Genomic DNA, 21,872 nt, shown 5'->3' on the forward strand with positions numbered 1-21,872 from the left:
TAGCGTCGCCATGGCTCTAAAACGTTTTGGCAGGGCCGGAAAGTGACGGATTTTCCCAAAGTTACCTCTACGCTTTGTCGAAGTACAGCGACCATGGTAGGTTTCGGGGATTGTTTGCCGAACCCAAGACCGCCAACTCTCTCGGGGAACTCAGCATAAACACACCTTAGTACTTTGCACTATTGGCCGGTAGCTCCTTCTTGCTTTCTAGTGGCTTTCTATTCGTTTATGCAAAACGTTGGAACGGTACAATGATCAAATTCTAGGCCCCATTCAAGTGATACAGTAGAACTAGCACGCCTTCTTAATGGCCATATTCCCGAGATCGATCGGGAAGCATTCTCATTTGAAGTACGGGAAAGATAAGGCTATCTATGGTGAATCCCAGGAAAATAACGGCATTCGAACTCGTCCCTTTTAATTGCAAGTCATCGCTTCAACGGCAACTGTTGCGCGAGGTGTAAGACGGCGGACGGGGTTTCAGCGGTCGGGCTGTTCATTTACAATCCGACCGACGGTTGCCGTATCCCCCGCGAGATGCCCCTGCAACTAAGCAGAGCAGCATTTGGCCCTCTATCTCTCTATGGTGAGATCACTATCATATCTCGCAAGGCCTCCATTCAAGAACGGTCGGAGTGACTTAGGCCACAACTCGCCAAAGCAGTCTTGACCTTTGAATAGGAATCTAACTGACTTTATTTTCGTTCAACATTCTCTCTTCGATATCAATCCTTTTACTCTTTCCTTCTGTTAGTACATTGAATCTTTGCTCCATTGAATCCGACGCAACGTGCACATCCACTATGGCGCCGCCAGCAGACGCAAGCCCAGCAGAGGCTACATACGCAGATGAGCCACTATCCCTCGACGAGCAAGTCATCGCCAAGGTCCAGGGTGGTGACTTCATCGTTGACTGGCTCAGCCCAGACGATAAGGGCTGCCCGCAGAACCTGCCCACGCCCCGTAAATGGCTTATTACGCTAGTACTGGCGCTATACGTTCTATCGACGACCTTCTCGTCGTCCGTATTCAGTGCCGCTGCCGTCGTGACGGCCGCGGAGTACAACACCACGGTGCAGAACATGGTCTTTGGCGGTACTTCGCTCTTCATGCTTGGGTTTGCCGTTGGTCCTATCATCTTTGGGTATGAAATCCTTTCCCCTGTCGGCCTTCCCAATGGTCTGAGAACGTCCCTGAGCTAACGACTTACACCTACCTATCAGGCCTCTTTCAGAACGCTATGGGAGAAGGCGCCCCCTGATGGTCGGCTACGTAACATTCGCCCTGCTCCAGCTCCCGGCAGCCAGCGCTCAAAGCCTCTACACAATCTTCGTCTTCCGCTTCCTGCAGGGCGTCTTTGGCGCCGCGCCGTCCGCAATTCTCAGCGGCACGCTCGCCGACATTTGGACCCCGAAGCAGCGGGGCTTTGCCATGCCCTGCACGGGCACCTTCCTCATGATCGGTCCCGTCCTCGGCCCCATGATCGGCTCCATTATCGTCAAGAGTCCCCTGCTGGGCTGGCGTTGGATCTTCAATATTACGGCTATCTTCACGCTGACAGTTGCTGTTGTCACGTACCCAGCTTTGACTGAGACGTATTCCCCTATTCTTCTAGAGAGACGAGCAAAGCGGATGCGTCATATGACGCGTAATTGGGCTCTACGGGCAAAATCTGAAGAGCAAGAGAGCAGTCTCAATGACATTGTCGAGAAGTGTCTCTCACGTCCGGCAAAGATGCTGTTTTTGGAGCCTATTCTCTTGCTGATGTCTACTTATATCTCTGTGGTTTTCGGTAGGTCTATCAACTTGAAAACACTTGCGATCAAACTTTGACTGACGAGATTTAAGGGCTCATGTACATCTTCTTCCTCGCCTACCCAATGTCCTTTGAACGCGAGCGCCACTGGGACTCCACCTCAGCCGGCCTCCCGCTCCTCTCCATCTTGCTGGGCACGATCCTCGGCGGCGCCCTCATCATCGCGACCGTCAACACCAAGCTGTCACCGGACCCCAAAGCCGGCCGCCCCCAGGAGAACAGGCTCTTGCTGATGATGATTGGGACAGTTTGCCTGCCGGTGGGCATGTTCTGGTTCGCAGCGACGAGTTCGCCGTCAACGGACCCCTGGCCCCAGATCGTTGCGGGCGTTCCTATCGGTATTGGCATCATTTTGATCAATATGCAGGGGATGAATTACATTGTCGATTGTTACGGGATCAACTCCAACTCGGCGATCGCGGCTAACACATTCATGCGATCACTCTTCGCGTCTGGATTCCCGGTTTTCGCGTAAGTCTTCCTCCCTCAACTCGGGTTTTGCCCTGGCGTATTGCTGCCCTCTTTTCTGACTGTTTTCAAAAGCACATACATGTACACTTCCATTGGCGTCGCTCGTGCAACCTCGTTGCTGGCTCTGTTCGGTGTGGTTCTGGCGCCCATCCCATTCCTCTTCTATCACTACGGGGACAAGATCCGAGCTCGTAGCAAGTGGTCGCCCTCATACGGACGATGAGACTTTGAGACCGTGAATACGAATCTTAAACTGGAGTCTGCTAGATCCTTACTGATCAAGCCAATGGTGATTATGGTCGTTATGGTGGTTGATAGATTGCTTGTGTTAGAGGTGCTGCGTGCGGAACGCCCATGAGAGCATCTTGCGTTGAGGAGAATCAGATTGGAAAGAAAGGCAGCATAGACGTATCAGCAAGTTTTCATTATTATATTAAAGCTCCTGCATTTTCTCTTCAGAATATTTTCTTGACGATCTAGTAAGCCATAGTGCAAGTATCTATATGCATCAATTGATTTTTCCCTCACTCTCACACTCACTTTTTAGGTTCTCGACCCCCCTAAAATATTGATCTTCGAGAATAACAATTGCTCTTGAAGTAGAACACCTTCACATCTACATAGGCACGAGAAGAGAAGTCCGGCAATTAAATTCCTCTTTCTTACGGACTTTGCACATAGACAAGCATCGACAAGGCGAAAGTTACAGACGAAGGAGTATTGAAGGTTCAGATAGTCTGATAGAAACTTGGATTCGCCTGGTTGAACTCAATAATATGCTGCATTCTACTTTGATCCCTGTACAGTAGAGATCGTTCCTTCAGGCCTCTACTCGCAGCTCTGATCTTCCCAGAAAAGGAAGAATCTAGTCTCGATGCTCCGCCTCGCAGGGCCGATATCATCAGGGGTAGGGAAAGCGCTGTGCGGAGTGCGTCTAGCCCTACCATCCTTCTTGGAGTCAAAGATCTTGATGAGAACAACGTCGTCCCTCGTCATGCCGCCCCGGAACCACCACTTATGCTGATCGGGTGTCTCGGGCGGCGCAATCTGCCACATGTGGTTCTCGGTAGGCTTGTGAGGCCACCGGAAGGGAACGCAGTGCATGGTATCGTGAAGCTCGTCGTCACGAACAGACCTAGCATCGCATAGGGCCAAAGGCTCGCGGTGGACCTCATCCATGGGTCTCCAGAGATTGACGATGGCCCAGCGATGCTTGCCGTCGTGCTTGGCGCCTTCTCCAGGAGGGAGGTCGTCATAGAGGCGGCGCTTGGCGCCGAGGTCGGACTGGTCGATGTGCACGAAGCGGGCGGAGAGCAGGCCGCCGTCTGTCATAGCCATGTCTGGCTTGTCTTTATCCTCTTCGGGGTCGGCGTTCTCCCACTGGCGTTGGCGGATGATGTGGGAGATGACGCGGACGTCACTCGCCCCGGTCCTGGTGTTAAGGTCAGTTAAAGTTGCTAGTCGTCTTGCTCTCTCCCGGGGACACACTAACAGCTTTCTCATAAACTCCTCACACTCAGCATTGTAGATCTTATTGAGCTTCTCGTCGATGGGACTCCACGGGAAGTCTTTGTAAGAAGTAGGGAAGTGCTCGAATTGGAAGCCAGTCTTATCAAGGCTGAACTCGGACTCCTTGCCACGAGCGTTGTAGATCTTGACGGGTCGCGGGTCATACTTGCGGCGCATCTGAGCAAAGGTGCCACCCCAGATCATTTCGTCTCCGCCCTTGGTGGGGCAGAGACGATAATTGAGGGTGGCATCGTAAGACTCCTTGTTCAAGTTGTAGACACCCACGAGCTTTGCGCGCTCCTCGCTGTCTTTCTCCGCGAGCTCAGTCGCGGTGTACTCGATCTTGTCTCCAGAGACTTTGAGCTTTCTCTTGACCTCGGTGTCAAGGAAGGCAAGCTCGTCCTTTGTGGCGTAGTTCAGTTCAAGAGTAGGCATGATGGGCAAGGTATTATTAGTGTAGACTAATGGGCTTGACTGTTGAAGTGATACGGATGTCCGATGAACGCCTGCACAAGTCGACCTTTAATATCCAACGGTTTGCGGTGCTTCGGAGGGAGCAGTAGGTCTTTCGAGGCTTACACTGAGGACGGCCTTCGTGTCGCCGGTGCAGCAAGTGCCGGACTATGCTCCCTGGTTCTTGCGGTGATTGAGTTCCCGGTCGGTGTGCAAAGGGCCTAGGTTTAATGGAAGGTGTTGCCGGTGGATGCAAGCAAGTACCCCCTAAGAACCCGTAGTCTTGCACTTACACTCTAGGCCAGATCCGGGTATCTTGAGGATGAGACGAAGATCGCGATGTAAAAGGAGCTCACTTAGCTATCTCTTAGATTTATCTGAAATATCTAAAATTGTGTGTTCCGAGGACATGGGGTGGTTAGATGGCAGTAGGTAACTTTACTGAACCCGCCTGAAACTACGAATCGGGTGGGATACACCACTTTCACTTTTGCAATTCTCGGGCACGCAGCTTTATCGAATCGCTGGGGGTGGGGGGGAATATTAGCATAACACATAGGGTACTTCTTCGTAGTGCACAGAATAACGCTAAGTTGTTGTCACAGGCACGAAAACACATGCACGTAGACATGAAGAAATGCTTATGGAGAGGAATTTGGATGAACATTTAGACTAATTTGGAAAACAAAATGACAATTCTATTCCCTCGATCAGCCTTTTAGAATGCATAGTGCTCTGCCCAACCCACAACACAACTAAGTTAAACATCAGCAACCGAGAGCGCCAAGTGGAATAAACTGGTGTTCAACTTACCGACTCCGGCTCATATCAGCGAAGTTGAAATGATCGGGAATGAATTTGCCCAAGAAGTCAGGGTCATCACGCATCTTCTCTATGCACCCGATATTAGGTACGATTATTGAGATGACCGAATCGTAATCCAACAGCATGGCGCTAGGTGCATCAGGGAACAGCTTCTTAAAGTCTGCTTTGGCGGATGCATCGTTGTGGGTCTGTTCACATTGTTCTTCAGTTAGACAATCCGCTCTGCGAACATGGCCGCAATAAGAACACAGCATGTTCAACATACCACAGTGTAGGATACAGCCCCATATCTCTCTAGCAATGGTTTGATGATCGGAGTATTCACGCTTTCAATGTGGTTGTGGTGGCTCTGCTCATCTTGGTCTGCTTTCTTGTAGACATAGATGCTGTAAGCAAAGTTGCGCTTCGGCTGTTCGAGGGAGCCCATGCTGTGTGATTTTGTAGTCACTTAATTTGTCGGAATGAGAACTTGAGAGATCTCAACCACGGCTCCCACTCCACAGACTTCGCTGGGGGGGAGGAACACTTTTTAGATGTTTGCAGCGCTCTTTCAGAATGTGAGCTCTCCTTCTTGCATTCTGCCCCAAACTCCAAGCTCCCCTCCAGTTTACACATGCATCCATTGGCAGCATGCCTGCTGTGCGCCCCTAGCGCTGAGTCGGGCACTACGAGAGTTCACAGTTCCCCGGCCCGGTTACCGCGGACGGGAAACACCACCCACACCAAAGCTTTGAACTGCTGGATCGTCTACCTGCCGATTATTCCAACTCAGTCGACGGAAAAAGCACCGATCCCGCGCGGACTCCACGTTATAGTTGAGAGTGCAAAGTGTGTAATTGCCGGCTTGACCTTGGGATCACGAAGATAACCACTGCGACGATTCTATGTACCTAATTTGCTTTCTAAACATAATATAAATGCCAGTTTCCTTAGACTCCTACTTCGTTTGTTGATCAACCCAACTTTTCAGTCAACACATAGGCCAGACAATCGTCTATCGTTCACTGCAGCACCACCACTTCCTCCATCCACCTTTCAATAGTCAACATCTTATACTTCATTTCCACAACTATTGACAATGGCTGACCGCAAGATTGTTCTCATCACTGGCGCCAACAAGGGCCTTGGATACCAAGCAGTCAAGACATTGCTTGGATCCAAGCAAAAGTACCACGTCTTCCTAGGCAGCCGCAACTTTGCCAAGGGAAAGGCCGCCGCTGAGACTGCCGCGGCAGAGGTAAAGTCTCACAGCACCGTCGAGCCGCTCCAGCTCGATGTTGAAAGTGACGACTCCATCAGAGAGGCGTACGAGACTGTCGCAAGCAAGGTTGACAGGATTGACGCACTCGTCAACAACGCAGGTATGCTTCTTCTACTGCGCTTATAAGTCTGGTTCGTTGGCTAATCTTTCTTCCTAGGCGTCATGCTTGACCAGCAAATTGAACGCGGCAACATGACCGTCCGTGAGGCCTACAATAAGTCCTGGGACATCAATGTTACCGGACCTCACATCATCGCCGACACATTCCTCCCGCTCTTGCTCAAGTCCTCTGACCCAAGACTCATCTTCAACACTAGCGGTGTCTCCTCTCTGGCAAACGCGGCAGACTCGTCCCACTTCACCTACAGGGTCCCGCCCGCCGGTACCCCCAAGCCTGTCGGAACCATCTCTTACAGGGCCGCCAAGGTCGGCCTCAATATGGTCATGCTTGAGTGGGTGCGCATGTTGAAGAATGACGGCGTCAAGGTTTGGTGCGTTGCTCCGGGCTTCTTCGCCACTGACATTGGCGAGGGTGACCCGGAGTCTATGAAGAAGATGGGTGCCGGAGAACCTTCGGGTGGTGGGAAGGCACTCGTCGATGTTGTTGAAGGAAAGAGAGATGCCGATGTTGGAAAGGTGGTGAACATGGCGGTTTACGGCACGCCTGTTCAGCCTTGGTAGTGGAAGAGTAAAACATCGAAACAACCAAATAAATATGAAGCTTTCTGGCTACAACGCACCTCTATGACAGATTCAGTGCAATAGTAAGCTTTCTTGAAAACTGTCAACACAGCTCTATAAGCTTTGTAAGCGTTCAAGTTTTCTGGGGTAATAATGCTTGGCCAAGAGCCTGACCAATTGCTTTGAAGTTTGCCTGTATCATCAATCCTTTCTGCCTATATCTACCTCACAACAAATGAAGTACCGATGAACTCCAATCACATAATACAACATGAAATTTTGCAAGCTTCTTAACCATTGAATTCTGGAGCAAAGATGAGTCCGCAATTGCAACTCAAATCCGCTGTATTTTCAGATGCGAATCGAATCGGAGAACCCATTTACGTTGGTCATCGCAGCAGTTTTGCTCCCCGTCAACTACCGCACAACTACCAGCCTTGCCTAATCTTAGTGGTTTTTCATTTCTTTCAGTCCTCTCAATTCACATACCTTGCTAACCACTGAATCCAAACGCCGACAAGCTTTTCTACTCCAATTCCTGATCCTCCCAGAATACAAGGCATCTGATTTCAATACTCTCCCGTGGCGGTCCAACATCCTTAGGTGTCTGGATTGCAGTGTGCGGCACACGTCTAGCTCTTCCATCTACCTTGGTGTCGAAGATCTTGATCAACAGTGCCTCATCCGGGGTCATGTTGCTAGCGTAGTACCACTTATGCTGAGGGCTCGATACCATGTGCCACTGCTCATTGTCTTTGTTGATGGTGTTGGGCGGCTTTCCAAGGACAATGCGAGTAGTGACAGGCCGAAGATCACACTCCTCGACACTTCGCGCATCACAGACTGCCAGTGGCTCACGTTGCACCAACTTGAGTGGGTGCCAGACGTTGATGACTCCCCAACGGGTCTTCGTCTTGGCACGAAGCATCTCTGCTTCAGGAAGCCGATCAAGCACCACTTCCGCGCCCTTGTATGATTGATCTAGTCCGTGTGAGTACCGCGTTCTGTTATGATCATAGGGCAACTTCACTCACCGACGTGAATGAACATGGCGGGTGGCTGCATGTTCAGGACTTGGGAGTCAGGAAGGTCATCCGGGATGTTAAGAATCTTCTCGTGAGGATCTCGGCGTATCACATGAGGAGCAAATGGGTGCACGTATGTAGCACCGGAGCTATATAGATTGTTAATTCGTTTGCATCATGAGTAAAGCTTGGATCGTCTTACTGTCTCATCAAGAGCTCTTGAACATCCTTCCGAAGCTGGTCGGGGAGACCAAATCTATAGTCCCCCTCCCAGCCCCTTTCTTGAACAGTGCTCTCAACAACCTTGAAGCCCTGAGTATCGAGGTTGAACTCTTCGTCGCATGTCCGCATGTCTGTAACCGGGACGAGCTGCCGATTGTACTTGGTGCGCTGGAAGCCCACAGTGGCGATCATTTGCACGGGGACTGCCTCGCCCTTAGGGGGCGGTTGGTGATAGTTGACATAGGCCTCGACGGACTCTGGCTTCTGAGTGGAGTGAGGCATGTTTGCAAAAAAGAAACAATGATAACTTGCTGCAACGAGTATGAGACTGGATGTTTTGAGAAGAGTGGTGATTCACTACCTGGTAGCGGAGTCATTGGAAAGCGGAGGGTGGGAATGTCAGTCTTGCATTTAATCAGTCGACGGTTCCCTTCACTCGGGGAATAAAGGCGAGCGACACTCAAACCTAAAGTTTACATCGAACCTGGAACCCGTAATTAGGAGTTCGTACGAGTTTTTGTCAACATACACCGATCCTTACTTGGCCGGCAATAAGGACATCTCAAAAGCTCCTCGAGGCGCCACTATCAGAGACTCTCCGTTCACTTCCCGGCTAGTCACATTCTCAATACCACGAAGCAGGGCGATCCGCGGATTATTTACGCCTTTCCTTTGCCGTCTGTACAAGTAAAGACTTCCCTAGCGTCCAACTCAGGGCCCAAGGAAACAAAAACGGGCCGGACCTCGACTCACACCATCATTTTAGACGTTCGAGATGCCGTAGTCAGCCATCATTGGTCAGTTCCCCATCAAATTTGCCTAGTTGTGCAATGCGTCGCCAACCAATGCCGGTCGGAGAACCCTGCGCGGTCACTATTCGCCGGTAAACCAGTTGCCGGTGACCCCAACTGCAGTATGCGAGTTCATATCCAGTGGGTTCGTCTTTTGTCTTCGGGTGAAATGGAGCCCAGGAGGGAGTGTTGCCCGGCTTGACATGATTGGAAAGCTTCGTCTCTGATCAAATCATGTATCACCGAACCCCTTCGCAATTCATCTATTCTTCCGGTTATGTTTTCCTAGTAAATTGATACGCATAAGATCGATCCAGTGCCAATTGTCTGATGTTCAGCCCATCCGGGGAGTCAGAGCCTTTTGAGAACACTTCGTAAACGCCCGTACCCGTAAAAGTCCCATGGGCATTTCCGGTTCAACTTGGGCCACAGTTGGCCTGCAATTCCCGGCATTAATGCTGAGAAAATACCTCTAGATAGTCCTGTTGCCGCTCATCCCGAGGGAATGGAAACTCTGGAACGAGTCAAACAAAGAATGTAAAGAAATAAAGCAACCCGCCTACCTTGATCATGGTGCACATCCCCCGAGTCAAAGATCTCTCTTCATTGACAAAGACTTCTTTCCGTTGCAGCTCCATTCGTCAAGATACATATTACCAAGACCTTGTCACTCAAAACACACGACGCCCCAGTGCTTCCAGCAAAAATTCGCAAACGCCAAGCACACGTCATCCTAGCTCTTCTAGTCAAGCTTCGCAGACGCAAAATATCCAAGACACAGCCACCGAAGAAGCTCAAGAAACGTACTTCAACATGCCTTACATTCCCAAACTGCCTCAGATCCCCAACCGCTACGCTGCGGCCCATGCCAATCCCCAGGGTGAAGGCGATGCTCGCCCGACTGCGCTTCAAATCATCGAAGATGAGGGTCTAATTGGCAAGCTAGACGACAAGGTGGCATTAGTCACTGGCGGCACCAACGGCATAGGCCTCGAGATCGTTCGGCATCTAGCCAAGACCGGCATGAGGGTTTTCTTCACCTCGCGTAATCTCGCGAAGGGCGAAAAACTCAAAGCCCAGCTGCAAAGCGAAGATGCCGGCCTCAGACTAGAGGTTGTGGAAATGGAGCTGAGTAGCTTGAAGAGCGTTAAGAAAGGCGCCGAACATGTTCTAGATAGTACTGTGCGATTGGACGTTCTCGTCAATAATGCAGGTAGGTGATGTCGCTATCTTTCAAGCGTTCCGCTTCGTCGCTAACTTCAGCTTTCTTCAAGGCATTGCGGCAACACCGCGTGGTTACACGGAAGAAGGGTACGAGCAGCAATTTGGTGTCAATTACCTCGCGCACTTCTATCTCTTCCACCTTCTCAAGCCTCTTCTTCTGGACACGGCTGCGAACAATAACGTGAACGTGCGGGTCGTCACCACCTCCAGCACATCTCACACGGCCTCGACTGTCCTGCCGGAGAACAATTATGATACAGCGAGCCCCAACGGCAAGGGCTACGAGCCTGGCGTATCTTACGCCCACTCCAATACGGCAAAGATCTGGTTCTGCAACGAAGTCGAGCGCCGCTACGCATCTGACGGTATTCACGCCATCAGCATCCATCCCGGTGGCTTCGGCAGTGGCTTGATGGAGTCTTCAGACGAAGAGACTCGTAAGATGCTGGAGAAACTTATCCAGATGCCTCACATCAGAAAGGTGTGGAAGAGTGTTCAGCAAGGTGCTGCTACAAGTGTGCTAGCGTGTGTGGGCAAGCAGTACGATGGCGTTGGCGGGTTCTACATGGAGGATTGTGGTGTTAGCAAGCCCATTCCCGATGATACCAACTGGGCCGGATATGGATTCAAGTCGTGGGCATTTGATGAAGAGGGAGAGAAGAAGCTCTGGGCTGATTCATTGAAAATGGTCGGATTGGAGGATGAGCCCTAGCGGATTGTTTGTCCCGTGGATCCCCCGCCTAGCACTTGAATTGATTTTGCATATTCTCTTCTTTATGATAATGTATTCAACTCCGTCAACTATTTCTGAGGCATGATTGGAACCTTGAAGCTATCGTGACATCGCTAAGGTTGTGGGAGGTTAAAGAATAAATCATATTCCCACAGACAAAGACTTTGGAGGTTTAGGCGATGGGCTATTCTATTGATCTATAGCAATTATTAGCACGTTCTACCGGTTTCATTATGCAGTCTCCATATTTGATCTTATTTCGTTGTCTTTAATGATGAAGGAAAGAAAAAGATCCCGGGCTCTGGAGTCCGAAAGCCAGACCGTGAGAGCCAAGTAGGACCTTGAGTTTCACGCCTCTTCGACTAGTAGGCAATTCGAGCCGAGGTTTTGCTGTATGCCCTCATGTACTCGTTCAATACCAGCAACTTACACTATGGAGTAGGGACACAACACACGAGCTGTGGATATCGCGATCTGGGCATCTTATTCTGGCGTCTGGATCGAGTGTAAGTTGAGTATGTGGGTTTCCCGACTTCTTATGTTTTATTGGGTATTGCTGATGAGAAAAGTTTAGCTGTCGAAACTGATAGACATCGCTCGGTCCAGATTGAAGGTAACATTTTCTGCTCCTGGTCTTTCCACAATAGGACTCTCGTATACTCGATTAGGACAATACGATCGGCGATGAATCATGAGGAATAGCGGTTCTCCCTGGTTGTCAATATGTGCAAGCAAGCTGATTGGTAGGTCCTCTCTGTCAAAACTCTAAAAGTCCAGATATTATTCATCCTGGTCGTGGCCAGTGACAATTACAGTCTCAGAAATACACTCAAGTGGGCAGCAGATGGGCGGAAAGTCGAGGTCAAAGCCTGGCCCCGGTTCCCGGCAACGCAACCATGATCATCGGCGAACCCAGTTGGGCTATGAATCGCGATGACAACACCGCCAAAGCCATTAGAATAAAGGTACCCAATCACCAACAATACTCCTCACCTCATATTCCCCTAATATATGTTTTCATGCCAATATCAGATCTTAGCTTCAAAGTTCTCTTTTAGGTGATTCAAGCTCATCTCTTCTACTCTTCCTGAACGCTCTACCAGAGCTCTACCAACCATGTCACGCCCTGAAAGTCTCGGGGATCCCCTAAAGAAAGAATGGCAGTCCAACGAAGCCCTAGCGAATGGTTCCTCGCTGGCCAGCAGCATGAAATGCAGCGACGATTCGACCGGTAGGACCGAATCGCAAGAGAAAACGGAACCCGAACCCGAGGCAGATGAGCCACCATACCCGACAGGTGTTCAGCTGGGACTTATTGTCTTTGCGCTGTTTTGCTCCGTCTTTATCGTAGCCGTCAGTCAGACCGTTCTTGCAACAGCAATCCCGACCATCACGAGCGTCTTCAACAGTTCCGACGACATTGCTTGGTACAGCACGGGAGAACAGATCACGGCTGTTGCATTACAACTTCCCTTCGGTCAAGCGTACTCGTTCTTCAATAACAAATGGACATTCTTGACTTCAGTGGTTATCTATCTCGCTGGTAGCGCAGTTTGTGGCTCTGCGCCGACGTCAGTTGCCTTGATCATCGGTAGAGCTATCCAGGGTGTAGGCATGGCAGGTGTATTCGGCGGCTCATTCATCGTCATTGCTCGCATCACGCCGCTTAGAAAGCGAAGTTTATTTGCTGGCTTATTCGGTGCTGCGTATGCCATAGCCAGTGTCATCGGGCCTATCATGGGTATGTCGCTGGTTATCCATCGCCATCTGTATGCGATTCTGACGTTTCTGTAGGCGGTGCCATCACACAGAGAGCCTCTTGGAGATGGTGCTTTTACTGTAAGCTTCCTTCTTCATCTCCACATAGCTAAGTCAGTATCTAATTAGAACAGTCAATCTTCCGATTGGAGCTGTAGTAGTCGCTGTCGTCATCTTCTGCTTGCCCCCAACCCTCTGCCGGACCTCCACAGAACTCAAGTCCATGACCCTTATTCAACTGGCAAAGAAGTTTGATCTTCTCGGTACTACACTCTTACTAGCTTCTCTGGTCTGTCTGATGCTGGCCCTACAATGGGGCGGCGGCGAGTACCCATGGAACGACGCGCGCGTAATCGCAGTGTTGGTTGTGTTCGGCGTCACTCTCCTCCCGTGGATGGCACTACAGTACTTCCAGGGCGATGATGCCACAGTACCTCTCAGCATCGTAAAACAGCGCTCCGTTGCGTCTTCTAATCTTTACTTGCTCTTTTTGAACGGAGCCTTCGGTGTCTTTATCTTTTATCTGCCTGTTTGGTAAGTTTTGAACATAAGCAGCTGTTCAAGTATTGTTGCTGACATGGAAACTGTTAGGTTCCAATCCATCCGGGGAGATGAAGCCGAATCTTCTGGCTTGAAACAGCTGTCACTCTGCATTAGCACCGCCGTCGGTTCAATTGTAGCTGGAGGTCTTGTCATGGCCATTGGTTTCTACAACCCATTCGTGATTGCGGGTTCCGTCTTAGTCACAGCGGGTTCTGCGCTCCTCATGACCATCAAAGCTGATGCTGCACTTGGCATACTGTAAGCTCTTCCAATCATGTCCCCTTGATCCTTCAGATGACTGATGACATCTTTCAGCGTTGGCGCTCAGATCCTAGTCGGAGCTGGCGTCGGTGTCGGAGCCGAACAGGCCAACGTCGCCGTCCAGACAGTACTGCCCAACGAAAAGATCCCCAAGGGTACGAGTCTGACACTTTTCACGAGACTCTTAGGAGTCGCTCTTTCGGTGCCTATTGCGCAGAGTGTTTTCCAGCAAGAGCTGTCCAAGAATCTTGGTAGTTCAGTCGCTGCCAAGATTTACGGCGATGGAGGTGCAACACAAATCAAGGAGAACTTGCAAAAGATATTCGGGAACGGTACCTCCGAGTATAACAATGCTTTGGATAAGGTCAACACTTCATTGACAAGGACCTTCATGCTGGCCATGATTCTAGCCGCGGTCTCTTTCCTGTTTGCGATTCTCTTGGAGTGGAAGAACGTCAAAAAGGAGAAGAGGTCATTTGACGATGCAAAGGAACAGAAGAGCCAGCCCGAGAAGTGATCTGGCCCAATAACCAAGTAAAGCTCCGGCTTGGATGTATATTAGTACACGAGAGCCCTTTTTCGCCAGTGGCGTTGGCTGTATATAGAGATAATTTACCAACAATACAAGCACAAAGAACTGGCGAAGCCTTGTAAAGGACTTGGCTTAAGATGTAAGACACTTTTCTACTCTTGCCAGAGTCTGGATATCAAATAACATCTGGAAAAGCACTCGAGGAAGTGATGAGGTCTAGAAAAACTTGTATTTACAGTACTTAGTTACCGGTAAACAGCAAGCGTGCCATTTCGCTACTTTGTGAGAGCTATTAACTTGTTTGAGCCCGATAGATAGATCTCAGAAAAAACTCAGAAAGCCCATTGAGGCGAGCTCAAGGCCACGGAACCAGTAACCTCTGCATCAGCAATTTAGTTGATACGTCAATCAGAAACATCAGATCATGAATTATTATGGAAGCAATACGGTAGTTTACAACCGTGCACAAGATGTTTTACTAGCCCATCAATCCCATTATTTAATGCTGCATATTCTGAGGAAATCACGAGGTGAGACAGGGTTCCGCTACACTCCCCGACATGTCAATCGCCGTTTCCTCTTCAGAAGAAGGGAACCCAAATGTTTCACGGCCAAATCCCCAAACATTCACTATAACCTTGAGAATTGACATTGGTTACAACATTGTTCCGAAACTCGTAAGGCTTGATTAGGAAGGCGGAGTCATCCCACTGGCTCAATTATAGGACCGGGGATTGAGGTTGAGCTCGGGTCGGGGAATCGGGGTTGACACCGCGAACCACCGGCAAATCTACAATAGAACCCGGAGAAACTCATTGGGTGGCAGAAATCATCCCAAATTGATCGGACTTGGCACCGGGACTTTGCAAATATCGGTGTTTTCTAGTCCATCGATTTCTGTATGATTCAGTGACGATGGTCAGTGGCTCGTAGAACCGGCACCTCGGCACAGTAGCTTGGTAAAGCATGCGCCTATTTGGTTTCAGTCCTATGAAAGACATCGAATGCCCACAAGACGGAGTTGGGTTTGTCCATGATCCAAACACGAGTAAACCGAGACCGATTCCGAATCTTTGGACACATTCTTTTCGACGCATCAGGCAGAGTTGTGGGTAGCTTCTAGCCCGATCAAGACTACGTATGTGGCTACATTCGTTGAAAGCGGTCCTGTCCATGAAAATGCCTTCGCTACCGGGTTATGTGGCCGTTATTTTGGCGGCCGTAAGTATGGTCGGCGGCGTGGTTACGGATGAGGCGGGCATTGCAGGACATGGACTCATTGGCTATGGTATCACTATGTACCAGGTTGGTCATTGTGTTCGACGTCGTGGATTATCATGCACTAACTCCCTTTCGAGCCCCTTTGTGCGTACTCATGTCGTGTGGCGCTCTCAGCCAGTCCGCTTAACTGCAGCAACGTAATGGAAGTTGACGGAATGACCATGGCTGATACCTCTCCGGAATGCTATGCCAACGACAACGTCTTCCTTACTTCTTTCGCATGGTGCATTTACACGGTGAGTGAGGTTCTCTGTAACGACCGCAATCGACTGCTGACTAGCATTTTCTCCATAGCGATGTACTGATCTCTCAGTATGGGAGATAGAAAAGTATTGGCAGTCAACAGAAGCAAGCATTCGGAATAGTCACAGGAGACTTGACGAACCAGGTGTCAATGTCAATGCCTATCCCCCGTCCCCGAAGTGGACCTACCAGGAGGCACTCAGCAACGTTAATGGAACTCCTACAGCCACTGTGGTGTTTGCTATGCCACTGAAGGAAAAAGCTCTGGTTTCAGATGCCGACTACCAAGTGCAGTATAACACCATGGGGATGTTTGAGAAGATGGAGGTTGCCCACGAGAGATACGGGTAGGTCATGTTTTATACGTTCTGGGATGTAATCTTGCTAACCTTGTAAAAGTCTCGTCCTAATCGCGCTTGGCGCGGCAGTCCCGATCTTCTTCTCTTTGCTTCGGTTCATCCCGTTGCCCAAGTTGCTTATCTCCAAGATCCACGCTGTCTTCATTGACCCACCGTTTTTTGGGCGGAGACACAAGGCTCCTTATTTCAACCTGCTGATCATGCCCACACGTGGTCAGGCGATATTGATCTTCTACATGGTAGCCGTCAACGTCGTCCTCAGTGGTGTTGGTTACGACTCGGCCCAACCCAATGCTTGGTGGGTCAACGACAGGGACCAGGAGCTCTTGACATCCTTCAGTAACCGCATGGGTGTCTTGAGCTTTGCCAACCTGCCGCTCCTCATCCTCTACGCCGGGAGGAACAATTTTTTGTACTGGGTTACCGACTGGACGCAGTCCACTTTCATGCTCTTGCATCGGTGGACGGCGTACTTTTGTACTCTCCAGGCCTGCCTTCACTCGGCAGCTTGGCTTCAGATCTACGTCAGCATGGGTCAGCATGATATCGAAGCCAAGCTACCCTACTGGGTCTGGGGTATCATCGGCACGCTGGCCATGAGTATACTTTTGCCGGCTTCAGTTATCCCCTTCCGCGCTAAGCTCTACGAGCTCTTCCTAGCTGTACACATTGTACTCGCTGTCTTCGCCGTGGTCGGATCTTACCTACACATTGTCTACAGATTCCAAAATCAGTGGGGCTACGAGATCTGGATGTACATCTGCTTCGCCGTTTGGGGATTCGACCGGGTGGCAAGAGTGATTCGAATGGCAAGAAACGGTTTGATGTGGGCTGACATCGCCATCATCGACGAGGAGTACATGCAGCTGGACATCGACGGCGCAGTGGGGAGTGGGCACGCCTACCTTTACTTCCCATCACTTACATGGCGACCTTGGGAGAGTCACCCGTTCTCTATTTTGGCCTCTAGAGTGAAGCCTGCTTCGGCAAAGTCGATGAACAATATCTTGCCACCTCAGAGTTCGAGCAACTCCTATTCAAAGGAGTCGGGTGTTATGGAGGTGGCCTCCGTCAAGGAGAAGTCCCGTGTTGGGCTTTCGTTCCTGGTTAGATCCTTCACGGGGGCAACAGGAATGCTTCGCTCACACACTCGGGTGCCGGTCTTTGTCGAAGCAGGGTACCTTCCACACCACGACCTCAGCAAATATCAGAAACTTGTCTGCATCACAGGAGGTGTTGCCATCACAGCTGTGGCTCCAGTTTTGCAGACTTATCCCGGAAATGCGAAACTGTACTGGTCTTCACGAACCGAAGGGCTCGTTCAGATTGTCGATCTGAACGGCGTTGATGCAAATGTTTCTGTCGGCAACAGGTTCAGGCTTCGAGCGGTTTTGGAAGAAGAAATCGGAAATGCAGATAGCAGTTTGGCGGTTGTCGTCAGTGGCCCTGCGCCAATGGTCGATGAAGCTCGCTGCCTTGTGAGCGAACTTGCACTGCGGGCACCCATTCCGATAACCTTTATCGACGAAACGTATATATGGTAACTTTGGACAGTCTATTAATGCAATGCTTGCCTTTAATTCACTGGCAACCACCGTCTGGAACGGAACTTCGAAACAGAGTATCACATAGCGATACCATAGCTCAACATTTAACTCAGAGCATCAAGATAGATAAGAAATGGTTGTTTCGTCCACGACCGACGCTTTATCATGAAGACTTTGTTTTGTCCCGATAGAATAGCAACAAGTTTTCCAAGTATTGAATAAGTCAAACCCCCCACTTCCTGGCACCCCCCTGTTTCTGGCACCCACAAAAACGCGAAAATCCACCACAACCCAATGCCCACCCCCAACCTCCTTTTATCACAACATTTTCAATTCGCGTCCAAATGGGCTCATCTTTTGCACATACCTTCTTCTATATCTAATGCCTCAATATACCGAAGATCAGCTTCGTCAGGCTCTCGAGGACATCTCAAACAGCAAGAGTCAAAAGAGAGCCTCATTGGAGTATGGGATACCACGATCAACCCTCCAACTACGTCTCCAAGGTGGTCAGACTAGGAAAGTGGCTTTTGCTGACTGGCAGAGGCTGTCTCCTGACCAGGAGAGTAAGCTGGCACAATGGGTTCGCATTCAGGCTTCGCTGGGCCTCGCACCAACGCACCAACAGGTGAAGGAATTCGCAGAGCGAGTTCTGGCTGCTGCTGGGGATACCAAACCACTGGGAAAAGGCTGGATCTATGCCTTTGTGAGAAGGAACCCTATCATTAAGGTTCAGAGAAGTCGTTCTATCGATTCTAGACGCGTTAATGGGGCATCTACTGAGGTCATTAGGAACTGGTTTAAGTTCCTCGCTATCCCTGAGATCAAGGACATCAAACCAGCCAACAGATATAATATGGATGAGACTGGCATCCTCGAGGGTCAGGGAGCTAATGGGTTAGTGCTGGGTATGGCTGAGACGACGTCTGTTCGCAAGAAACAACCTGGGTCGAGGGCATGGGTCTCTATCATTGAGTGTATCTCAGCCTTGGGTAGGGCACTTCGTCCTCTTATCATTTTCAAGGGGAAGACAGCCCAACAGCAGTGGTTTCCATTACATCTCGTTCCATACGATGGGTGGGAGTTCACAGCAACAGATAATGGCTGGACTATAGACTTAACTGCCATTGAATGGTTAGAGAAGGTGTTCATCCCACAGACTATGCCTGAGGCTGAGGGGGAGGCTCGACTGCTGATTGTGGATGGGCATGGGAGTCATACGACGACAGACTTCATGTGGAATTGCTATATTAACAATATCCATTTACTGTTCTTACCACCACACTCCTCTCATGTCCTCCAGCCTCTTGACCAGTCTGTCTTCAGCCCTGTTAAGTCAGCCTATCGGAAGGAGCTCGGTTACTTGTCTCAATGGAACGACTCTACCATTATAGGTAAAAGGAACTTCCTGGACTGTTACCAGAAGGCTCGACTTGCTGGTCTATCAGTCTCGAACATCAGAAGTGGTTGGAAGTGGACTGGTCTACACCCTGTGGCGATGGTTAAGCCCCTGATGAACCCTATGGTACTACCTGAGCCTCCTGCTAAGCCCACCACACCCAAACCAACTAGTCAGGGCAGAAAGCGATGCCATAATGGTCAACAAAATACCCCTGTTGAGCCATGGGATTCTGCCTCCTCTGCAGTGGTCTGGTCGACACCCAGGAAGCTGGCAGAGCTCAGCGGTCAACTGCACTTATACACCCAACTCGACAATGATACCAGCACTCAACGGCTGCTATTCAGGAAGGTGAAAAAAGGCTTCACAGAGCAGGCCTGGCAACTGGCAGCTGCCCAGCAGCAACTAGCTCACCTGAGGGCTCAAGTTACCAACGCTGCAGTGAGGAAGAGGAAGACTGTTCAAATCGATCCCAACACGAAGTTCGCGAACATCAGGGATATCCATCGGGCTCAAATCGAAGCGGGTGAAAAGGAGGTTATCACGGCTGAATCCAGCGACTCTGAATGCCCTAGTGAGGCTGGCAGCTGTATTGTAGTGGGTGTGGTTGAGGATCAATAGTTAATAGTAATGAGGAGGTCGGGTTGTGATCCCATCGTTTTTGTGGTGCCAGAAACAGGGGGGTGCCAGGAAGTGGGGGGTTTGACTTACATGGAAGACAATGTAGCGTTTCGAAGTTTCAATGCATTAGGAAACCTCTCGGTTTCCCAACATCAGAGTTATTCCATTAACTGCTAGATGGCGTCAGCACATCCGTCTCCAGTCTTTGTCTAATCTTGCTCCATAAAGAGATTATTCATAGGGGGGTAGAAGGGAAATAGAGTCGGATCAATCTATAGTTCGTTGTGACCTATCATCAAAGTACGTACATGTGTGTATTGACGCCATCTAGCAATTGATGGGAGACTAGTATCGTGCGAGAATGCTTTTGCTGCCACAGAAGAAAAATGCGCAAGGCTTCGATTCTACGATAGCAAGTAAGCAAGTTAAGTCACCCATGGTGTTCCAACGTCGAGTGTTTCTGAAAGTGGTGTATCCCATCGAGTGCTGCAAGGCGACAGTACATTGGCTCCACATAACGGGCCCCCTTTTACCCCGCACCGCATCTGGTACATCCACTGCTTGAGTTGCCCCTATGATTTCCACTCCGGTACATCTACCAAATCCATCATTACCAATACTCAATTAATGGATTCTGACGATTCTGACGGATCTGGCCGTTCCACGGGCTCGGCGAAGTCGTGTATCTTTGCCCTGCTGCCCGAGGACCTCGCCGCCGCCTGCACTGCCGACTGTACGCCGGAGCAATGTGATAATGCCACTGTTCGGCCCCGCGAGCCTCCGGAGGTTGAGCCCGGTATCCCTGGGAAGTACACGAGGATGGGCTGCCTCGAGTGCGATGTAGCTCTCTGTAACTCAGAAGATTGCTGGTACCGATTTCATACGCAGAATCTCTAGTAATTGGAAGTATCTATTATCAATTACGTTGGTTGGTTGGAAAAAGGGGCCCGAAGTGGCCCGATTGGCTGCTCCCCCGCATCTCAATGTACTGTCGCCTTGCAGCACTCGATGGGATAGAGACTACGACGATTCTAACAAAGTCAATACCAAAGGGGTTTAAGATATAGGTGCTGGCCCAATCGGGTTACTCCCTCCGCTAGCTATGGCACGTCCATAGAGACGGGCCCTACGGGCTCGTCCTACAAGCCCGCCTAGCCGCTGGTGACCACGAGGCTAAAAAGACTGCTCTTATACCTACATAGCGGGTGGTTACATCACTGCTTTCCCTTCTTCCATTAGCCACTTACCACGTCTTCCTCGATAATCTATTTGCCTCTGTGAAGCTCTTCCGTGCTCTACGGGCTCAGAGAATAGGGGCAACGGGCACGTGCCGGAAGGACGGTGGTATCGATGAGACTCTCATGGCTGAGAAGGAGACAGAAGACAGGGGACTTCCATAGGGTCAGATCCATGCAATCTCTACAACAGACGGGCAAGTATGTTGATACAAACAGTTCTGGGTGGTATCATACATATTGATCATGTCGGAACGGCAAGGCTGATAAGGAGCAATGGGCAGGTATCGTGGGCTGGCTGGCGCCTGCCCTGGGCGAAGTGGGACAACCGGCTTAGTCAGCACGGCCGGTTAAGGTGGGGCAACCACCCAGGCCGTCCCCACCTACTTTGATCGGCCCCTGCCCACAATGTAAATAGGAAGAAGAACAAGAACAACAGCAATTATCACGGACATCGACGTGATTGTTGCCGAATAGGTCAACCAATTCACTTGGAAGGATAATTCCCTCGTTCTCTTCCTCACAACGGTCTTCCGAGAGACATCCGACGTTGTTCGTAACCGTCGCCGGCCCGCTGGAGATACTGCTGCTAAAAAGGCAGCACGAGAGGTCTTCGGTCCCGACGTACGTAAGGACCTCCGGATCCCTCTCGCGATCGATGAGTACAACCACCGTATGAACGGCGTCGATACGAGTGATCAAATGCGGTCCTATTAAGACTTTAGTAGACCAGTGAGGCGGGGCAGTTGGCAAGCAATTGCCTGGAACTTTCTCCTCGAAGTCATCATTATCAACACGTTCCTTTTACAGTACTGGGGAAGTCCCGAGTGGCCTCGGGTTGAGAACCAGTACGAATGGCGTAGACTACTGTCTGCCTAGCTAATCTAGAGGTTTGGACCATTGGCAGAAGGTCGACGTAAGGGACGTCCGAGGAGAGCAACATATCGAAGGAATGAAGCCGTACCATGGAAATTATACGTACGGGGTCGTAGAAATGCTAACTCCCCTTGCGTTAGCTATAGCCTCGTATCGTAGATTAAAGAGAGGAATGCGCTGGGCGAGATAAGTGGTAATATTCATAC

At 50.2% G+C, this 21,872-nt stretch overlaps 8 protein-coding genes across 8 annotated transcripts; 5 read left to right on the plus strand and 3 right to left on the minus strand.

The window, feature by feature from the left end:
* Positions 1-803: 803 nt before the first annotated feature.
* On the plus strand, positions 804-2,510 carry BDP81DRAFT_321640 (MFS transporter; the record flags this gene model as incomplete). The annotated part of the gene is made up of 4 exons (XM_060584634.1): positions 804-1,144; positions 1,224-1,792; positions 1,849-2,287; positions 2,360-2,510. 4 exons carry the CDS (start codon positions 804-806, stop codon positions 2,508-2,510), a joined length of 1,500 nt encoding a protein of 499 aa, XP_060444077.1.
* A 337-nt stretch (positions 2,511-2,847) lies between these two features.
* Positions 2,848-4,461, minus strand: BDP81DRAFT_350519 (uncharacterized protein). Its single transcript, XM_060586200.1, has 2 exons — positions 3,780-4,461; positions 2,848-3,719 (listed from the first exon to the last, which is right to left on the minus strand). The coding sequence occupies exons 1-2, from the start codon at positions 4,229-4,231 to the stop codon at positions 3,116-3,118; spliced, it is 1,056 nt and encodes a 351-aa protein (XP_060444078.1). The 5' UTR covers positions 4,232-4,461; the 3' UTR covers positions 2,848-3,115.
* Positions 4,462-4,967: 506 nt separating this feature from the next.
* On the minus strand, positions 4,968-5,501 carry BDP81DRAFT_450356 (uncharacterized protein; the record flags this gene model as incomplete). Its single annotated transcript, XM_060592522.1, has 3 exons — positions 4,968-5,004; positions 5,063-5,262; positions 5,340-5,501. The coding sequence occupies 3 exons, from the start codon at positions 5,499-5,501 to the stop codon at positions 4,968-4,970; spliced, it is 399 nt and encodes a 132-aa protein (XP_060444079.1).
* A 651-nt stretch (positions 5,502-6,152) lies between these two features.
* On the plus strand, positions 6,153-7,016 carry BDP81DRAFT_461724 (short-chain dehydrogenase; the record flags this gene model as incomplete). Its single annotated transcript, XM_060593807.1, has 2 exons — positions 6,153-6,435; positions 6,493-7,016. The coding sequence occupies 2 exons, from the start codon at positions 6,153-6,155 to the stop codon at positions 7,014-7,016; spliced, it is 807 nt and encodes a 268-aa protein (XP_060444080.1).
* Positions 7,017-7,542: 526 nt separating this feature from the next.
* BDP81DRAFT_450358 (GA4 desaturase) lies at positions 7,543-8,545 on the minus strand (the record flags this gene model as incomplete). Its single annotated transcript, XM_060592523.1, has 3 exons — positions 7,543-7,997; positions 8,051-8,190; positions 8,244-8,545. 3 exons carry the CDS (start codon positions 8,543-8,545, stop codon positions 7,543-7,545), a joined length of 897 nt encoding a protein of 298 aa, XP_060444081.1.
* Positions 8,546-9,867: 1,322 nt separating this feature from the next.
* On the plus strand, positions 9,868-10,990 carry BDP81DRAFT_322356 (short-chain dehydrogenase; the record flags this gene model as incomplete). The annotated part of the gene is made up of 2 exons (XM_060584691.1): positions 9,868-10,267; positions 10,329-10,990. The coding sequence occupies 2 exons, from the start codon at positions 9,868-9,870 to the stop codon at positions 10,988-10,990; spliced, it is 1,062 nt and encodes a 353-aa protein (XP_060444082.1).
* A 1,137-nt stretch (positions 10,991-12,127) lies between these two features.
* On the plus strand, positions 12,128-14,090 carry BDP81DRAFT_490086 (MFS transporter; the record flags this gene model as incomplete). Its single annotated transcript, XM_060595273.1, has 5 exons — positions 12,128-12,752; positions 12,806-12,850; positions 12,904-13,303; positions 13,361-13,570; positions 13,628-14,090. The coding sequence occupies 5 exons, from the start codon at positions 12,128-12,130 to the stop codon at positions 14,088-14,090; spliced, it is 1,743 nt and encodes a 580-aa protein (XP_060444083.1).
* A 1,194-nt stretch (positions 14,091-15,284) lies between these two features.
* On the plus strand, positions 15,285-17,532 carry BDP81DRAFT_490087 (ferric reductase transmembrane component 4; the record flags this gene model as incomplete). The annotated part of the gene is made up of 4 exons (XM_060595274.1): positions 15,285-15,410; positions 15,464-15,622; positions 15,681-15,976; positions 16,029-17,532. The coding sequence occupies 4 exons, from the start codon at positions 15,285-15,287 to the stop codon at positions 17,530-17,532; spliced, it is 2,085 nt and encodes a 694-aa protein (XP_060444084.1).
* Positions 17,533-21,872: the final 4,340 nt, after the last annotated feature.

The sequence above is a fragment of the Colletotrichum phormii genome (genome assembly GCF_030913505.1).
Source record: "Colletotrichum phormii strain CBS 102054 chromosome Unknown BDP81scaffold_12, whole genome shotgun sequence".
Taxonomy (NCBI): domain Eukaryota; kingdom Fungi; phylum Ascomycota; class Sordariomycetes; order Glomerellales; family Glomerellaceae; genus Colletotrichum; species Colletotrichum phormii.

Coding starts and splice junctions, on each gene's coding strand:
- BDP81DRAFT_350519 (XM_060586200.1), bottom strand. CDS start 4,231: ATGCCTACTCTTGAACTGAACTACGCCACAAAGGACGAGCTTGCCTTC. Junction 3,720..3,779: donor GAGGAGTTTATGAGAAAGCT/GTTAGTGTGTCC, acceptor CCTTAACACCAG/GACCGGGGCGAGTGACGTCC.